At 35.3% G+C, this 21078-nt stretch overlaps 1 protein-coding gene and 1 pseudogene across 1 annotated transcript; one reads left to right on the forward strand and one right to left on the reverse strand.

Moving 5' to 3' along the window:
* Nucleotides 1–384: 384 nt before the first annotated feature.
* Nucleotides 385–1706, forward strand: LOC138994091 (large ribosomal subunit protein uL4 pseudogene; annotated as a pseudogene).
* Nucleotides 1707–10145: 8439 nt separating this feature from the next.
* On the reverse strand, nt 10146–11336 carry CABS1 (calcium binding protein, spermatid associated 1). The gene has a single exon (XM_070409999.1). The coding sequence runs from the start codon at nt 11331–11333 to the stop codon at nt 10146–10148; it is 1188 nt and encodes a 395-aa protein (XP_070266100.1). The 5' UTR covers nt 11334–11336.
* Nucleotides 11337–21078: the final 9742 nt, after the last annotated feature.

Here is a 21078-nt window from a genome sequence, read left to right on the forward strand (position 1 = left end):
TCTTCTAGAAGTAGGCAACAGAAGGTGCTTCATGGTGGTGGGAAAATAAAAGCAGTATCATTTTGTATTTGATGAATTTTAACCAAAGGAGAAACATTATAATGAAAAATATGAATACTGATAATCATGAAGACTATCATGAAATTTTTTCAAAAATTTGAAAAAAAATTTCAAATTTCGACATAGTCTTCATGTGTAATAATAAGAAAGTTTAATACCACATTGTATGTCAATTATCCAAATAGATAAGGACAGAAAAACATAAGCAAAAATTAAAATGTGTGATATGATTATTTATGTGTGGATTTTCTGTTATTAACATTTTCATGGCTCTTTCTATGGGAGCCACCAGGTAGAGGAGTGTGGCCTTCTCCTCTCCACACCATGGCTTGTGTTCATCCACTGACATCAGGGTACTCTGAAAAGGGGGAATCATTTTGCCTGTTGTGTTTAAGGCTCCCATTCAACCGGATATTGTGAACTTTGTTCATGCCAACTTGTGCAAAAACACTAGACAGCCCTATGCTGTCAGTGAATTGGCAGGTCATCAAACCAGTGCTGAGTCTTGGGCTGCTGGCAGTACTGTGAGCTCAAATTCTCAGAGTTTGAGGTGGTGGCACTCCTCATTCTCGCCAGGGTACTTTTGGAAGTATGTGTTGTGGAGGACACACATTTACACCAACCAAAACCTGGTGCCATTGGCACCGCAGCGTGAACAACACACAGAAGTGACCTGCCATTGGCTCTGCCCTGGATGCCTCGGCCTTCCCTGCACTGTTCACGTCTAAAGATGATCATCATATTGAGGAAGTTCCTGAATGTCTTTTTATGGTTGAAGCTAAAATTGAAGGTTATAAGAAAACCAAGGAGGCCGTTTTTGCTTCTTAAGAAACTTAAGACCTGGAATGGTATCAACAAGGTCTATGCCTCTCAGCGAATGAGAACTGGCAAAGGCAAAACAAGAAACTGTCATCATATCCAGTATAAGGGACCTTGTGTCATCTTTAATGAGGACAATGGTATTATCAAAGCCTTCAGAACATCCCTGGAAATACTTGGCTTAATGTAAGCAAAATGAACATTTTGAAACTTTTTCCTGGTGGGTTGTGAGCTGTATCTGAAAGTGCTTTCCATAAGTTGGATAATTTCTATGGCACTTGGCAGAAAGCTGCCTCCCTCAAGAGTAACTACAACCTTCGCATGCATAGGTGCTCAGGACAGACCTTAGCAGAATCTTAAAAAGCCCAGAGTTCCAAAGAGTCCTCGAGCACCACCCAAGAAGATTCTTCACTGAGTCCTGAAGAAGAATCCACTGGAAAACCCAAGAATCATGTTGAAACTAAACCCATATGCAAAGACCATGCATTGCAGCACTATTCTTCACCAGGCCTAGAACCACAAGCTCCAGGAAGATAAAGCAGCAGCAGCGGTAGAAGCCAAATCAGATGAGAAGGGGTTCCAGGCAAGAAGCCTATGGTCGTGAAGAAAGGCAAGGAGGCTGTTGGCCTTACAAAGCAGAAGCTGTTGGTGGGAAAAGGCTGTAGCTTATTAAGAAACCAGCCGCTGAGAAGAAGCCCGCAGAAATGAAACCACCGCAGAAGAAAAAAGCCTGTGGCATAAACTTGTTTGTTTATTCCATAAAGATCAATCACTTTGGAGAAATAATTTTTAATAAAAAGCCGATCAAAGGTAGTGAGAAACATTAATAAAAACTTTTTTTGTGGTGTTTTTGTTGATTTAATAATTTAAACATATAAACACTAGGCAGAAACTTTTAAACATGAAGTTACAACTTAAAATGTGTATAGTTAGAAATATGAATTATTTTATTGATCTTGTCATCAGTGTTATTTTCATTGTTTATGAGTAACTTTTAGAAATTTAACATTTCTGCTCAACTCTTTTGATATAATCATTACTGCTGGATTCTTTTACCCAAAGGAAATGAAAGAAAGAAACAAACAAAAAAACACACAAAAAACCAAACCAAACCAAACCAAACCAAACCAAACCAAACCAAACCAAACCGAAGTCTCCTTAATTGCAGTTACTATACAATTATTATTTTTTTTAAAAAATATTTTATTGATTTCAGAGAGGAAGGGAGAGGGAGAGAGAGATAGAAACATCAATGATGAGAGAGAATCATTGATTGGCAGCCTCCTGGACACCCCCTACTGTGGATCAAGCCCACAACCTGGGCATGTGCCCTTGACTGGAATCAAACCCAGGACCTTTCAGTCCGCAGGCTGATGCTCTATCTACTGAAGCACACCAGCTAGGGCTATTTTTTTCTTCATTATTTTGCAAGAAAAGTAGCTAAGTAGTGGAATCAATAACTAATTATTTATGCTTATAAAATCTCAACTTCAAATGTACTGCTTTTCCAATGTTTAAGTTGCAATATAAAAATATGATAGCCACAACATAATCGATGGAAAATTAATATGTTTTAACAATGACTTTATTCAGTAGGACATCTTGTGATTTTAAGAGAAAAAACACTGTATCAATATAATAGAGTTGAATTTCATTTAGTGGTCAAACTCTGATCACATTACTTAACCTATTTGAGGCCCATTTTTCTAAATGTAACATTAAGTGATTATTTGATGAAATGATCACATCGCAATACTTGAAGAATAAGAATAGAAAACCAAATTAATAAGTGTATCTCCATCATGTGAAACGGTCACAATCTCAAGCAAAATATAAGACACACTCAGATATTTATATGTCCTTCCCTTTGTAATAAAATAGACAAATTAAATGGAAACATTAATTAATTAAAAAATTAGGCCCAATGATTTCTTGTATAATTTAGTACAACAGATGTTTCTGCTACTGAAAACATTTTCATTTTTATAATTACAAAACTAAAATATTGATATATATCTAAAAGATTTACCTTAAAGCTATTTGGTATTCTAGAGTATAAGCTATTTTTATTAATATAATATCCAAAAGTATTAACCATTTACTAATAAAAGTAGATAAAGCTCATAGGTTGATGACTTTGTTAAAGCATTTCCATTTTTTAAAAATGTATGCTATTTCCTTTCAAATGCATTGTCTATGAGAAGTCTGTGGAAAACAGAGTTTGAGATCTCATAATAATTATACTGATTAGAAACTGGATTTAATCAAAGGCTAAATAAATTTTAAGTCTTTGAAATTTTAAAAATGATACCGTAATAAGGGATCCTCTCTCTGCTTGTCCAGAAGTGTCAGCCTTGCCTCAGCTTCTGAAGCCTGGAAGAGTGCAGGTGATTCATGCCTTATAAAGGATTTCCCCTCTCTCCTTTATCCTATTTTGTTTCTATTGTTAAGCAAAATATTATTATTATTTTAGCATTTGCTTCTGAGCTAATTCAATTATTTCCTGAAGCAAACAAGGTGTGGTATAATCTTCAAAAGGTGACATTTGTCCTTTCATTTTTCTCAGAAACGTCATGGCTAATTATCTGTGCATCAGAAAAATAGAAGGCGTATTACTTAACATTTGACTCACTTGAAAATTTACTAACAAAGTGATAATTAGTGAAGCTGACTACAAACTCTAGGTCTAATGAACGTTTTCAGAATTAAGACTGTTGTTTATTATATTTTTCTTGCTAGTAGTGCAAATGTTGAAGAATCTAAGCTGGCAGAGAGTATTTGAAGATGGTAGAGTCTTTTGTGTTCAATTTTAGCTTTTAAGGTAAAATACTTCATTCCTAAACATCAGATTTTAGAGATTAGAAAATGAGCTCAATTTAATTAAACATCAGTAGTTGGAAGGCAGCTACAAATGTTACATTCTTTCTTGAATTTTCAAAACAAAAATAAGAAAAAGATGACTAATGAGCCATTTTGATATCTCCTTATTATGCTGTTACCACTAGACAAATAATAATTCTTTAAATAAATTGTAAAAGAAGGGCTGTTGTGCACCACAATAATTATCTTGGTCACAAGAAATGTTCTAGTTATTGAACTATACAAAGTGTGAACATTGTAGTAGTTTGACATTTGCTTTGATGTCAAAATTATACTTTTCATAAAATTTTATCACCAGAAAGATGGGAAAACATTATGTATTTACACATAGTTAATTGGATTTGTGATGCTTTTCTTTCAACTTAGCTGCTGACTATGGTGTATCTTGGCATTGCTTTACCTGGTGATGAATTGAAGATCAGATGAGATTCTCTAGATTTTTTTATCCTGAAGGTGAATTTAAGGGCACGGGAAACAGTGTCTCCTTGGTTATTGTTTTTTCAATTTGTTCATATATATTTTAAAACAATTTTTTTTTAGGAGAACAACCTAAAATCTAGATCAAGATGCAGGCCTCGATATGTGTGCTTTTACATACAAAGTGATTTTGTACATGAAGAAATAGACTTGAATAAATAAGTAATTAGCTCATAGTTTCAAGAGCCAGCATTTCAACCCAAATTTATCTTCAGTTTTTCATTTCCATTGGACCAAGACATTTTAAAGTTTGTTTAATTTATGTTAACAGAATTTTTTATTATTATAGCGAGTAAGGCAAACTCTATCTTAGGCAGTTTTGCATTCGTATCAGCTAGATTTCCTGGCATAAACATAGGCAATAAATGATGCTTTTGACCAAGTGAATATATATAAGCTTCCTTTCCTTTTCTGATTTTGTTGTAAATGATATCTAATCCAAAAATTCTATAGAATGAGAGAAAATGTGAGAATTACAACCACAAGATGCTTGCTCTCATTAGAGAGGCAGCCAACTTAACGAGGAACAACTACAAATTGGAACTAATATTTGAACTTTCAAATTTTTACATAAAATTTTCATGTCAAGGAGGTTACGTAGTTGAACTTGTGCTTATTTTATTATCATTCTAGTTAATATAAATATAATACACTGATAGTATGGGAATATATTGATAATCATTCTAATTGGTTCCTGCTGTGATTTCTTGTCTGCCTCTTGCTTTCTGTACCTTCTCAATACAACTTTTACTTTTTCATCAAAATAATCTTTCTAAATCACAATTAATATATTTACCTCCTGCCTATAACTTTTGATGCCGATCATTGTCTACATCAACATTTCCCAAACCATGTTACACAGAGCATTAGTACCTAACGTTCCTGGAGCTCCATGAACACTTCATGCACATATTCTCATTTAAATATTCCAGAAAATTTATTTCAATATTTTATCAATGTACTTTACCATAAAACTCCTTTTAGCTCTTACAGAACAAAACAAAACAAAACAAAAATGAACAAACATACAAACAAACAAAAAACCATGTTAATTCCAGTGAAACTGGCTCAGGAAATATGAACTGTTATGTGAAATTTTAACCCAAAATGCTACACATGATGTGATAGTTAATTTTTTGAGTTAACGTGGCTAGGTTAGGGTACCTAGCTGTTTGGTCAAACACTAGTTTGGATGTTGCTGTGAGGTATTTTATAGATGTGATTAACATTTGCAATCAGTTGGCTTTAAGTAAAGCAGATTAATTCTCATTATGTGGATGGGATTCATCTAATCAGTGACCAATGACACTTGGTCACAGTCATGGCAGCTTTTCCATGCTTTCTCTTGTGGATCACTCACTCTGGGGGAAGCCAACTGCAATGTTGTGAGAACACCAAAGGCCCTACCCAGCTAAGCCACCCCCCAATCCACACAGACACTAAGTAGGATGATACGTTGTTTTGGTTCCAGTCGCTGAGTTTTGAGTAATTGGTTGTGTGTCAGTAAGTAACTATTACACTGGACATACCCCGTGAAAAGGCCACACAGCATCAGACACACCCACAGCAAGGCCACAGAAGAAGCACTTCAGGTCTCATGTTGTTTCAGGAAATAACCTAAATTGGAATTATTGTCTTCCTTCATTTTCTGTCTCCCTTATTCTATGTCTGAAGGGCACACACCCAGGTAGACAGAAGTCACAATTTAGAAGAGAAGACATCCATAGTCATTCATTTGTCCATTCAATAAAGACTTTCTGAAAATCAAAAGAGAAAAAAAAAAAAAAAAGAACAAAGACTGAGATTTTCTAAAAAAGAGGAATTCTGCCTTGAGACTAAAGCATAGAAACCCTGTCTAAGTTTCCAGTCTACTGACTTGCCCTGTGGATTTTGTACTCAAGACTATAATATTAACTTTTATCTGAATTTATAGCCTACCAGCCAACTTGGGGTATGGATGTTGAATTTGCCTGTCTCCACAAGTATATAAGCCAATTTTTGTTGTTAATCCTCACCTGAGGATATTTTTCCATTGATTTTTAGGGAGAGTGGAAGAGAGAGGAAAGACAGAGAGAAACATCAATGGGAGAGAAACACATCAATTGGTTGCCTCCTGCAGGAGCCCTGACCAGGCTTGGGCTAGGTAGGATCCTGCAACCAAAATATGTGCCCTCGATGGGAATTGAACCCATTGGCCAGATCCACAGGCCAATGCTCTATCCACTGAGCAAAACTGGTTAGGGCTATAAGCCAATTTCTTTTTTTTCCCAGTTTTTTTTAATTTCAAGAAAAATGATTTTAAATATAATAATGTTACATGCAATAAACCTTAATATTTTAAGAAAGCAATAAAATATAATGTTACATGCAACAAACATTAATATCTCAAGAAAACAGATTTTAAATATGATAATGTTACATGCAATAAACACCAATTATTAAAAAAAAATGATCTTACATATAATAATATTACATGCAATAAACATTAATATTTCAAGAATAAAAGGGTTTTAAGTATAATAATATTACCAAAACTGTACTAATGTAGTATGATATCACAAAAGTTGTAGAAAATATTAAAAATCTGCAAATAACAGGATTACTTCTATTATATTCTAGAGTGTTTTTCCTTCCTCTGGTTCTATTTTTGTTCATCAATTTATGTTGTTCATTATATTCCACAAATGAGTGAGATTGTATGATATTTATCTTTCTCTGACTTGCTTGTTTCGCTTAGCATGATGCTTTTAAAATCTATTTTGTCAGATATGAGTATTGCTACTCCAGCTTTTTTTTTCTTTTCCTTTTGCATGGAAATTTTTTTCATCCCTTCACTTTCATCCTGTGTGCCAATTTCTTAAAAGAAATCTCCCCCCTCTCTATATTATCTATCTATCATCTATCTATCTCTATCTATCATCTATCAATCATCTATCTATCTATCTATCTATCTATCTATCTATCTATCTATCATCTATCTATCAATCACCTATCTACCTATCTATAGCTATCATCTATCTGTATCATCATTTCCCCCAACCCCCTCTAGAGAACTCTAATATACACGGTCTGGCCCAATTTGATTATTTTTGCTTTCGTAAGGTTATAATGTCTCAATTTGATATATCTGTTACTATTCTCTCTCAGATCTAACCTTACTTCAATATTATTGAGCACACTAAATACTTTTATGTTCTGGATCTTTGCCCCTGGTCCTCCCTCTGCTTAAAACCAGTTATCCCCTTCTTGTTCTGGTAAACTCATACTCATTTCTGAGTATCCATTTTATACCATCCTTCCTCAGAGAGCATTCATAGTCTAGTAAATAAAATGATTATTCAGTTTCATTTATTCATACATTTAGCATGCTTATTGAGTATCAATTATGTTCAAAACGCTCAAGATTGAGCAGTGGACAAGAAGGTTATGATCCCTTCCCTTTAGAATGGAGTGATTAGCTATGTTACTCAGGACAGCCAATTTCATTTCTATTAATTTGGAGTTATTATTTATAGTGGCTCCTTTTAGTTTCAAAAGTGTTCTGGTTTTGATGATAAATTATGTGATCTTATTAATTATGCAAACATAAAATATAGTAGGGAAGATAAACATTAAACAAATGTTATGGCTTGAATTATGTCTTTTCCCTCACCACCAAATATATCGGAGTCCTAACTCCCAGAACTTGTGGATGTGACCTTACTCAAATATGGGGGTCTTTGCAGATGTACCCAAGTTAAGAAGTCATACTGGATTAAGGGGGGCTAATCCAATGACTGGTGTCCTTATAAATTGAGATAAATTTGCATACAGAGACACATACAAAGAACACCTTGTGATGAGGGAGGCGGAGATTGTAGTGATGAGTCTATAAGCCAAAGAATGTCAAGGATTGCCAGGAACCACTAGAAGGTAGGAAGGAGCAAGGAAAGATCCTGTCCTCAACTTTCAGAGAGCATATGGCCCTTTTGACACCTTAATTTCAGATTTATAGCTTTCAGAATTTTAAGATAACTTATTTATATTTTTTAAGCCATCTAGTTTGCAGTAAATTGTTAACTCAGCCCTAGGAAGTTAATACAAAAGACAATTTTTAAAAATTACCAGTGGCCCTGTGCACAAAATTTGTGCATGGAGGGAGGGGGGAGTGTCCCTCAGCCCAGCCTGCACCCTCTCCACTCTGCCCCTAACCTCTCTGCCTGCTGGCCTGCTTGTCCCCAACTGCCCCGCCCTGCTGGCCTGATCATCCCCAACTGCCCCCCGTGCCAGCTTGCTCACCCCCAACTGCTCCCCTGCTGGCCTGCTCACTCCAAATTGCCCCCCAGCCGCTGTCCTGATCACCTCCAACTGACCCCAATTGATGGCCTGCTCGCCCCCAACTGGCCTCCCTGCTGGTCTGCTTACTCCCAAGTCCCTGCCCCCCATCAGCCTGATCACCCACAACTGCACTCCCCTCTTGGCCTCTAACCACCTCTACCTCGGCCCTGGCATCATGACTTTGTCCAGAAGAACATCTGGAAGGTCTCCCAGTCTAATTAGCATGTTACCTTTTTATTAGATAGATGGGTGTTACATAAAGCAAGATATTGTGTATCATGGGGCATTGTGATGGGAGAGACAATACAGGGGACTGCATGGTTGAAGAAAGTGACATTTAGGGGAATGACTCAGGGAGAGTATAGTATGGTTTTAAATAATGCTCTACCTTGATTTTTCTGCTAAAATACTCAATTGTTAAAGCAAGTTTAATTAAGCAACTCATCCCATGGTTTTGAAGTTCACTTTATCATGTAACTAAATTTTTGTTAAAATGTGTTTCTATGTTTTAACATACTACCATAATTATTCTAGTTTATAGTCTACCCCATGGTGTAAATCATTATTATTCCCAACTACTCCCATATCCCATATGTGCATACCATTTACTATTCACCCAGTATTTTTTCTTTTGCCTTTTTTTATATACAATAAAATTATGAGTCTCTATAGACTAATTCTATTCTTGGTGTCCTGAATAAGTTATTATTTCAACAAATAGTTGATTTTACTTACATCCCTCCTAACTTGGGAATCCTGTATTAGAATATCAAACACACCTACACACAGTAAATCAGTTGCTGTCAAGATTTATTGAAGAATCAGCAAAGTGAAAACAGACTTTCAAAAGTCTGTGTCAGAAAAGCATGAAGATATATGTCCTTGAATTGCTAAACAAAGCATAAGAAGAGTGTGATATCAGTGCTTAAGACCTGAAAAAAATTGACAAAAATTCAGGAAAGACATTTTAAAGAAAGAAAATTAAATTGGTTCATACCTTTACATATAATTTTGTTCTTGACAAATGTACATATTTGTAAAATATAATTTTGCCTGACTTTACAATACTTATGTTTCTTACATGTGGGCACAAAATAATTACTGAAGAGCCTCAGTTCTTAGATGAGTGAGGATTGCAGTTATATTTTTCAAAAGGTGAGAATCATTAGTTGCATACTAATGAAAAATATGTTTAGAATAGGCATTTTAGATCTTTTAATATTACTCTCTTTATATCTTTAACTCACAGTAAATTATTCAATTAAGGATTAACTAAAATGACATAAATCATTAAATGTAGCAGAAAGTGAGCTTTCTATATTGCTCTCTTAATATCTCTGACTATTGGATAGCTTAGTCAAACTTTGTGATATGAGGGGAACTCTTGTACTGTTAAGTTTTGTAAGTTTCCATAACATATTCTGCTGCATGATCTCTATCCCTAAGCATCTACATTTTCTAAGTCCAATACTTGCCTTAAATGCCCACATTCTTTTTTTATTACTTTTTTGCTTGTTGGATGCACTTCTTATATATTAAGACTGAATGTCTAGGCTATTACACAATTGGACATGGCACCTCTTATGTTGCTTTCAAATCAGGAACTCATCTGGCTCTTCTTTCAGTAGTTTAAAGACACCCATTTCAGTTGTAAAAGTGTCTTCTTTTTGGCTTGGATTATCTAGATCAGGGGTAGTTTGGGAAAAGGCCTCAGTAGCCTCAGTTACAGATTCCACTCTGTGATTTTCAGACAAATCTTCTTTCATTGTAGGAGCTGAATCTTCCAAGAGGTTCATAGGTATTGGTTTAGGAACAACAAAGTCATATCTGGATTCAATAGCAGTAAGCAAAACAGGATGGTTGTCTGCTTCACTGGCAAGTTCTCTCTCCATCCAAACATCAACTCCATCCGTAGACTCTTCATCAGGTAACAGAATATCTTCTGAATTATCTTTGTCTCTTTTGGCAGTGGTAGTAAATTCAAACACAGTGATGAACTTTTCCTCATCAGATTCAGTTAGTTTAGACACAGAACTGGGGTCATCTTCTGGGAGAATTAAGTCAATTTTAGTTATTTTCTCTTCTGTAAAGGTAGTAATGTCTGGAATAGTAGTGAAGTTTTTTTCAGCAGTTGGAGTGATTTCAGTCTCAGGAATAGAAGAGTCAGTCATCTGGACAACCTCATCAGCAGTGACATCGGATTTAACTGAGGAACTATAATTGTGGACATCAAGTTCTCCCTTAGCTGGAAGGACAGGGATGTCAGTAACACTGGAAGTGCTTTTCTTTACTGAGGCGGAGACTTCAGAAGTTATTATTGGGACATCTTTATCTCCTGGATCAATGGTATCCAAGAGAATATCTTCTTTTGCCATGCTAGTGGAAAAATCTGTTAAAGAAACAGAAGTGACTGGTGATGAGGTATTACCAATTTTCACTGGAATGACATTTTCAGTAGTAGAGTCATTAGCCATGGAGCTTGTGCTGGTCAGAGTGTTGATTTCTTTTTCCAGATTGGTTGATGACTTAATATAGGACTCCATATTCTCTTCTGAATCTAGTCTTATCTTTGGTGATGGAAGCCTACTGTTTGCAATTGTTGAAAAATCACATTCCAGTATATAGTCACTTACTGAAGTAATGTGGTCTCCTTCTGAAGTAATAGTTGTTTCTGATCTAGGTATAGTGTCAGTCCCCAAGAGAACGGTTGCTTCAGTTATTGTCTTACTGCTTTCTGTTGGAGGATGAGAATAAATTTTTGGCGAATCATCTTCAGCCATGGGACAAATGGCACCATGCACACTCACAGGTCTTTCTCTGAGCCCAGTGGTATCCCTAGGCAGGAGAGTGGTATTCATTATAGTGACTGAAGCATTGGTCATCATGGTGATTGTTGCATCAACCACAGGGCCAGTGTCTCTGGCTTCCCTTGGAGGTTGTTTTTATGCCCTGATTGGGCACCTAGTATTGATATTATATAAAAAGACTATAGAATCTTCCCTGATTAAGGAATCCACATTCACAGTCCAATATTTCAATAGCAAGGAACTCACAGTTTCCATGTTAGCAGGGGTGTGCCTTCTAATATGGAGTGAGTGTCACTTGAAACAGACACAGCAGAGTCTGCCAGGTACTTTATGGGCTTAGCATCAAATGGGGGAAACTCTGGGAGCCACAAGATTATCAGCAGGAGCTTCAAGTTGCCTTTCTTTCAAGTAAGTAATAGGGTTTTTTGAGGTGAAGCATCTTCTCTTGTGATTCATGTATTTAAATGTCCAAAAAATTAATGGCAGTTTGGCAGTGAATGAAGCTGCAGAGGTAATTAGGTAGTAAGAGTTCTGTTTTCTTCTTCAGAGAGGGAATTCCCATGTTTCCACTCAGCATAATAAAAAATAGGTGTTTTTTTTCTTTGTTGTAATTCTGACTTTTTCTTGAATTAACATGAATAACAGTGAGAATGTCAGGTTTTGTAATTTTAATTTCTTTAGGAATGTTTTCCTTTAGAGAATGTTATTTCAACCCCCAAGAGTTTTCTGGTAAGAAGTATGTCAAAAATCACCCAGAAACAGATCAGGGTGTGGAATAAGTATATTGGCCGTGGGCGTTGTATCCTGGATTTCAGAGGCAGGGTTTTCTCTAATGATGTTAGTTATATCAGTCATCATTTTGTTTCACTATCAGCCTTAAGGTTTAACTAATTAGATAAAAGGAGATTGTAGTCGTGTTATTTTTCCTCCAGTGTGATTAGAAGAAAGGATTTTCAGACTTGGACACAACTAAATCTGTAAAACAACAGCAGCAGCAGCCAGAGAAATGGATTCCATCTCAAAGGCAAATGCTTATTCTTCTTAGACATGGACTCAGCCTCAAAAGGTACAGTGTCTTCCCTTAGTTATTGGTCACCTATCATGATATTACCACTCTCTGGAGTAATATTAGATGATTCCAAGATAAACATTTTTAATTTTAAAGATATGGGCAGCTTCTCCAGAAATATTTTTGCTTCAAGGGGCTGTCACTATTGAGGGCTCCGATGTCTTTGTTGACACGGGGAATGATGACAGCATCAGGGACAGGGAAAGAAATCTCCAGTTAATGATAAGCACAGGTTCTTTATTTTTAAGTCGAAATACTGTCAGGTCTAGTGGCAGTAAAGAAAGTAATGGCATTATTTGGGTTGACTAACTTAAGGGCACGTTTTTTAACTTCTATTTTTTTCTCATCATCTAATGTTTGTAAATCTTAATTCAGGGTAAGCCATGATATAAAAAGAAGACTTGGTATCCTTTAGGGAGAATATATTTTTGTGTACAAAAGGGTGAAAAAGATAGAGGTATTAGCTGTATAGCTCCAGGAAGTTATCTTTGAGCACTTGGTATTTATGTTGAATAGAGTTAGAAAAGAAACAAAATATCCATCTTTTGAACATTTAATTCCCAGTTAGAAATGTCAGTTGAAATGACGATATCATCTTCAGAGGTACTAATTTTTCAAATAGTCTTAATTTCAGAGATTACTTTTGTGGTCACGCCAACTCTGCTTATACTAATAGAGCCATGAAGTAGAATCACACTTATTGTAGCAAAATGAGGCATTTCTCTCTAGTGGAGAATATTATTACCATTATCCATGTTTATTAAATCATTGACTTAATAAAGGATGCTTTAAATTGAGAGTGTCTTCAGTCAAAAAGTAGAAACATTTGATGAAAATCCTGATGAGACTGCTGGAATTTTAGCAATGTTCAAGATAGAACTGGAGCCATCTGCTCTAGGAAATATACTCACATTTGACCTCTAGATCAATGCCATAAAAGTTATCAAAGCTATCATCTGACTTAAGGACAGATGATCAGATTAATTTTGAATGAAATGATGAGTTTCATGTTATCTGAATAGTAGTTTCTTTCATTGTTGTTATGTACAATTTTAAAAGAATCAACTGAGAAGTGTTGTATCCTATGGAAACTAGAATTCCTATTTTAGAGTTTATATGCTAACTTTTGAATTTTGTAATTTATTGGAGAAAACAGTTATTAACCTTCATTAAAGTGGTTATAATTGTTACTGGAATGTAGTTGTTAAGGAAGTTTCAGGTTCAATATCTTCATTCACAAAATAATTCCCACCTTCAGAAACAACAAAGGAAGAGAATCAATCAATTACATTTTGAGAGTTGTTTCTACCAACATTTTGTCCTCTTCCCTTCAGTGATTGGGATCTTGGGTACATGAGTAAGGAAATTGTGGTGGAAGGATGTGTTGGCCTTTGGGGTCAGTACTCCTTTGTTTTTAGGGAAGATGGCATTTATAGTATGGCAGTCATGACCCTCATATCTGCTTTGTTGTTGGTAGGCTCCTCAGGGATATCATTTGGAGTAATTATTTCTATCTGTAACTGAGGGGTACTAGCATAAAGAATGTGTTTTTCTTCAACCTCCTTGTTAGTTTATGGTACAAAATAAACTTCTTGAAACCTAGGAAATATTTTTTCTATCTCAACAATGGGGTCACGTGTAGCGCTTATGCTTTCTGAAGTTTGAAATTACTATCAGTTGCTCTGAGATTGGCTACATTAAATTCCAACCGAGAATTTCCTTCTACTGCAAAAATGATCTCTATGTAAGATGAAGATTTTTTTCATTATTAGGAATAATGGTAATTACTTCTTTGAGCAAGGTTGAATTTTCAGCCATCAAGTGGCTGAATAGATCCATCTGGGAGGGAATCCTTGTGTATGTGAGAGGTTAAATAAGCTGTTACAAGACACTTTATAATCATTATAGATTGATTTATTATCAGCAATGAAATTTCTATTTACAAGATAAGGCTTTGGGATAACATATTTTGGACAGTTTGAATAACATTTTCTTTCTTTTTTTTTTTTTTTTAAAATATATTTTATTGATTTTTTACAGAGAGGAAGGGAGAGAGATAGAAAGTCAGAAACATTGATGAGAGAGAAACATCGATTCAGCTGCCTCCTGCACATCTCCTACTGGGGATGTGCCTGCAACCCAAGCACATGCCCTTGACCGGAATCGAACCTGGGACCTTTCAGTCCGCAGGCCGACGCTCTATCCACTGAGCCAAACCGGTTTTGGCTGAATAACATTTTCTATATTTTACATTTGTAAGACAATCCATTTCAAATTCAGTAGCTATGTGTGTTTTTTTTCTGCAGAAGCTTTGGTTGTTTTCTTCGTGTAATACAAATTTGGTTTATTCATTATAAAAAAGAGTAGAAAACTTTATGGTTCTTTTTTCTGGTTCTAAATATTTTTTTCAGGTTCTAAATTTTGATTACTAGAGTCATCAATATAAAAAAATTGTTCTTGGTAACAAGAGTAACAGATGTTTTAGGTTTGACATTGCCCATATTGTCTGAATAGCCAGTGGAATCAGCTCAGAAAATAGTACATATAGACTAAGACACAGGCTTGGATGCTGCTAATATTAACATCGTTGTGTAATACACGATTATACCTTTTATAAGTCTGAGGCTGCAGTTTATTTACTAGGAGCATTAGAAGTTAGGATGAGAGGTTAAAGTAGTTCCAAAGATGTAAGTCTTAGAAACATGACACTCTGATGATGGAAGGCACTCTTAGTGGAGATAGCAGGAGCATTGGGCACATTAGCAGACATCTTTTTCAATGGGTAAATAAAGTAAGTGTGTTGATTGCACTTTCTGTGTTTTCATTCACAGTGGAGACATCATCCCTGGAAAGCTGAGCTAAACAAAAATTACTGCAGGTATACATGTTTCATCTTCAGTAAAATCAGATATACTAAATATGGTAGTGTCTACTCTCTTGAGTGTAAATGGTAGGTGATATTTTTTTCCTGAGGAAATATCACTGTTTATTTAAAGCACGATTAGTATCCTGCTGTCAACTATGGGTTTTGTGTCTTCAAAAAGGGAAAATTCAATTATTTTATTTCCTAAGTTAAGGACTTCAGAGAGAATTTTGTCATCATCACCATTTATGGTGCCTTTCCCCACAGAAGTTTTGACAGAAAAGCTAGAAGGAAAATTATTATTGGCATCAAGTAAGATGTGAGTTGTAGTTTGTGAGTTTGGGTATTGATGTTGGCATCAAAACATTTGAAAGCAATGGCATCAGTGTCAGAATTCTTGCTTTTATATATCTAAGAATCATAGCTTGGAAATTTTCTTTAGCTTTAAACTCTGGGGGGGTCCTTTTTTAGATACACTGAAGCAGAAACTGTGGTATATGGTGCATGAGACACATGTCTTAGGAATACACTCATTTTTAAAGGGAATTATTTGATCTGTTCTCTAATTCAAAGGCATGCTAACATGAGATCTATTCAGAACCACTGTTTTCAGACAAAATAATTATGTGGTCCACAAATACTGGGGTGATTTTACCTGCAGAAAAATTGTCATCCACCCTTTCTGAAACGTCTTCTGTAAAATAAATGCTTTCCTATTCAGCACCTCTCTCTCTCTCTGTTATACCTTTGTGGCCACATATATTCCCTTTAAAAGTACTTGCCATGTCTTTTTCAGAGGTAATGATAATAGGTGAAAGAATAATTTTATCAGATAGAATAATTATTTTATCAGGTGGAATAATAGTATAATCAATCATTTTTGTGTTATCTTTCCCAATAATTATAACAGGAACAAGTTCAGAATATTTTGAAGTTCCTGTGGATGTTGTGAAATCAGAAGGAGGAAAACTTAACCTCCATTGTAGACCATATAAACCAGCTGGAATGTTTGCGATGGGCCTTTCTGTATTAGTGACTTCATCATGAGAGGTAGGCCTAGTCACTTTTGGAAGAGTTAATGTGGAATCAGCTAAAAAGATTCCTTTTAAATTGGAAGGTATTTGAGGCCTGAAGGAAGTAGCATCAAATTTAAGAGTGAAATAATTATTCATAATATTGTCACCCTCAGAGAGAGGATTAGACTTAGTTGCTGACAAAAAGATTTTCCTGATAGAGGGAATGAAAACTAATGTATTTGTAAAATGACTTAATTTCAGTTCAGCAGCTGGATCTTCTTGGTCAAAAATATTAGCTATTTTTCTTCTCTTATAGACATTATTTTGAGAATCTTCTCTAGGGGAAAAGGCTTTCACCATTGCTCTTAGAGATTTGGAATACATCTTGTCAGTCTTAGTCTTATGATTGTCCGGAGTATCTCCCGTCATAGTGAAAAATGAATCAACTTCACCATCTGTGGTGCTACCTGAAAAAGTTGATCCAGTTGGAGGAACATTCCATGGATATGAATTAACGTCAGCCTGAGTTATTACAACTTGTCTCTCTGGAACATCACCTCCATTAATGGCATCAGCATATTCATTTGCCCTCTCTAACATTTCTGACCTGGTTATTAAAGATTCAGACAAAAAGTTATCTGTCATTAGGCCAGAGGTTTCAGGATTTTTAGTTACGGAATTAGGAATAAGCATGCCAGATGTTAATAAAGATGGGAATCTTCTAGATTTAACATTATCTTCTCCAGAATCACCACCTACATAACTACCTTCAGTGGAAAGAACAATGGAATCACTCATAGTGCTGGCTCCCTTATTCATAGATGAGGAAAAGATTGAAGCTATGTTTTTTTCTTCTTCACTATTTTTACTGATGAAGGAAAGATCATCAGTAACAACATTGAACTCAGCCAAAGGAATGCTTTTCTGTGAATGGGGCATATCTGCCAAGTTTGGTTTATGTTTAGTTTCATCTAATATGGCTAATATGGTGATTTTTGCTTCATCTGGGATAGCATTATTATAAAAAGCAGAGGAGACATCTTTCCTGTTGAATCGGTCTTCAAATTCTGTAGGACTGGTGATCACAGCAGGATTAATGGGATCAGTTATGAATATACTGTTCTTTCCCATTATTGTTATTAATTCTGAGTCCGAAATAAATGAGTACTTCATTCTTTTGCCTTTAGGGAGGATAATGACTGAATTTAGAGAATTATTTTCCATAACTGTTTTATCTAGAAACTCAGGGGAAAAAATCCAATTTGAATCAGTTAGAGAATAAGTCATGTATCTGGGAGCCTTAGTATTAAAATTGATAGTAGAACCTTTGATAACAGTAGCATCATTGTCAGATTTAGGAGTTTCTTCTTTGGGAACTAAGCTTCGGTGTTTTTTGGTAGTTTTGATATCAATTGGCAATCCTTGCAATAAAGGTTCCAAGATTGTAGCACTGGCAAAGGGTGCATGAGACTCAAATACATTGGAGTCCTTAGTGAGTGTGATCTTTTCTATAAGGGGACCATTTTCTTCCTTCACTAATTCAAAAACATAGTTATCTTCAACATATTGAAGGGCATTGTCAATAGGCATAATAGTTATTATATCATCATTGTGTTGAATACGTTCACCTGCCAAAAAGGTGTAATGTGTATCTTTTGAAATATTTTCTATAAAAGAAATTTCTTCAGTGGATATATCTTTCTTTATAAAAAACTTATCACCAAATTTACCGTTATTAATAGTATTAATAGTGTTTTTCATGTCCTTTGTTGAAATAATGACAGTAGGTAAAATAATGTCTTTGTCAGATGGAGTATTTCTTTCTCCAGGTGGAACAATATTATTAGTCTTTGTTGTGGTATCTTTTTCCATTTTGATAACTGGATCAAGTTCAGAAGACTCAGTTGAACTCCTGAATTTTGTGAAATCAGAAGAAAGAAAAGTTGATTTCCATGATGCTAGGTCATATGTCCCAGTGGGAATGTTTGCAATGGTCTCTTCTCCTGTAGTGACTTCAAGTGAAGAGCTTTTATCATTAGACCTATATGCTTCTGGAAGACTTAGTGTGGAATCAATTGAAAATATTCCTCTTAAATTGAGGAGTGTTTGAGGTTTAGTAAAAGTTGCACCAAGTTTAACTGTGAAATAATTATCTTTCAATGAACTTGCATCTTTTGGAAAAATATTGCCTGCTTTAGAAATATGAATTTCTTCCACATTGTTGTCGTTCTTGGACAAAATATTAGGTCTGGTTACTGAGGAAAAGATTTTCTGCATAGATGGACTATGAAAAGTTGCATTTATAATGTGACTTAAGTCAAATTTAGTAGCTAGATCTTGATCAGAAAAATTAGCTATTTTTCTTTCATCATAAACCCCATGTTGAGAGACTTTTGTAAGAGAAAAGGTTTTCATGATTGTTCTCTGAGGTTCAGAATAGGTTTGATCTGTATCAATTTTAGAAAGATCAGTAGTTTCTCTGTTTACTAAGGACAGTGAATCAAATTCACTGCTTGTGGGATTGTCTGAAGAAGAAGTGAAACCAGTGGGAAGTTTGGTTGAGGTCAAGGAATAAGCCTTGAGGTCATTCTTATTTTTAAGGGGACTATCACCATCATTAATAGAATTAGGGTATTCAATTGTTGACTCAAAGTTGTTTGACCATTCAATTGAAGGATTAGCCAAGAAGTTACTTGTCACTGGGTCAGAGATTTCAAGGTTTTTAGTTAAGTCATAAGGAATGAACATGGGCTTTTTGGGGATTTGCAGAGCTAGAAATCCTCTCAATTTACTATTGTCTTCTGACAGCATGGATTCATCCCCTTCATAACTACTCTCAGTGGATAGAATAGTAACATCATCCACATTGTCAACTCTATTCACTGGTGAAGAAGAAATCAGAGCCCTGTTGTTTAAAATTTCAGTATCTTCATTGGTAAAAGGAAATTTGCCATCAGGAATGATACTGAAGTCAACCAAAGGAATAATGCTGTCCCATGAGTGTTGTGTCTCTGCCATATTAGTTTTACCTTTAATATTGTCCACTTTGGATGACAAGATGTTTTCTGCTTGACCTTGAGCATCAGTGTTATAAATAGCAGATGAAGTGACTTTCCTGTAGAATTGATTCTTATTTTTTAATGGAGAGGTAATCACAATAGGATCAATGGGTTCATCTGGGAACATCATTCCCTCTACCATGGTTACTGTTATTTCTGAGTCTGGAACAAGGGTATATTCTATCTTTTTGTCTTCAGGGAGAATGATGATGGTGTCATCTTCTCCTTGAGTGTTCCTTTTCAGAGTTGTTTTACCTAGAAACTTGTGAAAATTCTCACTTTCATGAGTTAGGGAGTGACTCATGGATTTGAGAGCCCTAGAATTCATATTGTCAGTAGAGCTTTTGGGAACAGCCGCATCCAGGTTAGAATTGGTGAATTCCTCTCTAGTTATCAAATTTTGCAGTATTTCTTCAGTTTTGATCTCAGTTGGGGTACCTTGAGATAAATATTCAGAAGCATCATCACTGGAGTAGAATGTATGTGAACCAACTATTTTGGGGCCATAATTGGCAGGAGTTCTCTTAATAATAGGATTGTTTTTTCCCTTCTGTGGTTCAAGAACATATTCATTTGCAGCATACTCAAGAACTCTGTCATCAAGAACAGTACTTATTACATATTTACTATTTGGAATATTTTCACCAACTAAAGCAATATCTGAAATGTTTTCTGTAATAGAAACTACTTCATATTCAGGGATTATATCTTTCCCTACAAAATATCTGTGTGCAAATTTTTTATTAAGAATAGTGTTCCACATGTCTTTTGTTAAAGTATTGGTACTTGGTGAAATAATGGCTTTGTGAGATGGAGTATTTCTTTCCTCAAATGGAATGTTACTATTAGTCTTTGTTGTAGTATCTTTTTTCATTTTGACAACTGGATCAAGTTCAGAATATTTAGATAAACTCACAGAAGTTGTGGAATCAGGAGAAAGGGTTGATTTCCATTGTAGTTTATATGTTCCAATGGGAGCATTGTGATCCAAACCTGCTGTGCTTATGTCTTCATCAGAAGAAACAGAGCTTTTATCCTTTTGCAATACAGTCTTTTCCATAGTAATGGGGGAATGAACCGGATAGACTCTTTTTAAATTGGGAGAAGCTTGAAGCTTAGCAGAAATGTTAAATTTATCAATAAAAAGATTATTTTTTGATGTACTCAAATCTTCTAAAACAAAATTGCTTGCTCCAGAAACACTGAGTTTCTCCTTGTTGTTATTGCTCTTGGAAAAAACACTGGGATCAGAGGTAGAGAGAAATCCTTTTGCCAAGGTTGGAATGAGTACTGTTGCATTTATAATGGGGGCTGAATTGAATTTAGTAGCTTTGTCTTCCTCAGCAGAGAGTTTAACCATTTCCCCTATTTCAGAAGGGAAAGGGCTTCTTGGTTTTTGTGAAAAGACTTTCGTTATCATGCTCAGAGGTTGGGCATCTGTCTTAACTTTAAAATTAACAGTGTCTCTCTCCACAGTAGATGTTGAAATGGCCTCATCATCTGTGGAACTCCTGGTAAAAGTTTTTGAGTCAAAAGGTGAAGTAATGGAATCCAAGGGATGAGGCTGAAGATTTCTTTGAATTTGAATGTCCCGATTTTCTGAAATATCAATTCCGTGAATAAGATCAAGATATTCAGTCACTGTCTCTAATTCTCCTGATACTGACTTTGAGGAATCAGTTAAGGAGTTATCACTTATTAGGATGAAATC

Source organism: Myotis yumanensis, unplaced genomic scaffold (assembly GCF_028538775.1).
Source record: "Myotis yumanensis isolate MYYU_CA2020_CCGP unplaced genomic scaffold, mMyoYum1.0.hap1 SCAF_1, whole genome shotgun sequence".
Lineage (NCBI taxonomy): Eukaryota > Metazoa > Chordata > Mammalia > Chiroptera > Vespertilionidae > Myotis > Myotis yumanensis.

Excerpts from the sequence above, each read along its gene's own strand:
- CABS1 (XM_070409999.1), bottom strand. The coding sequence starts at position 11,333 with ATGGCTGAAGATGATTCGCCAAAAATTTATTCTCATCCTCCAACAGAA.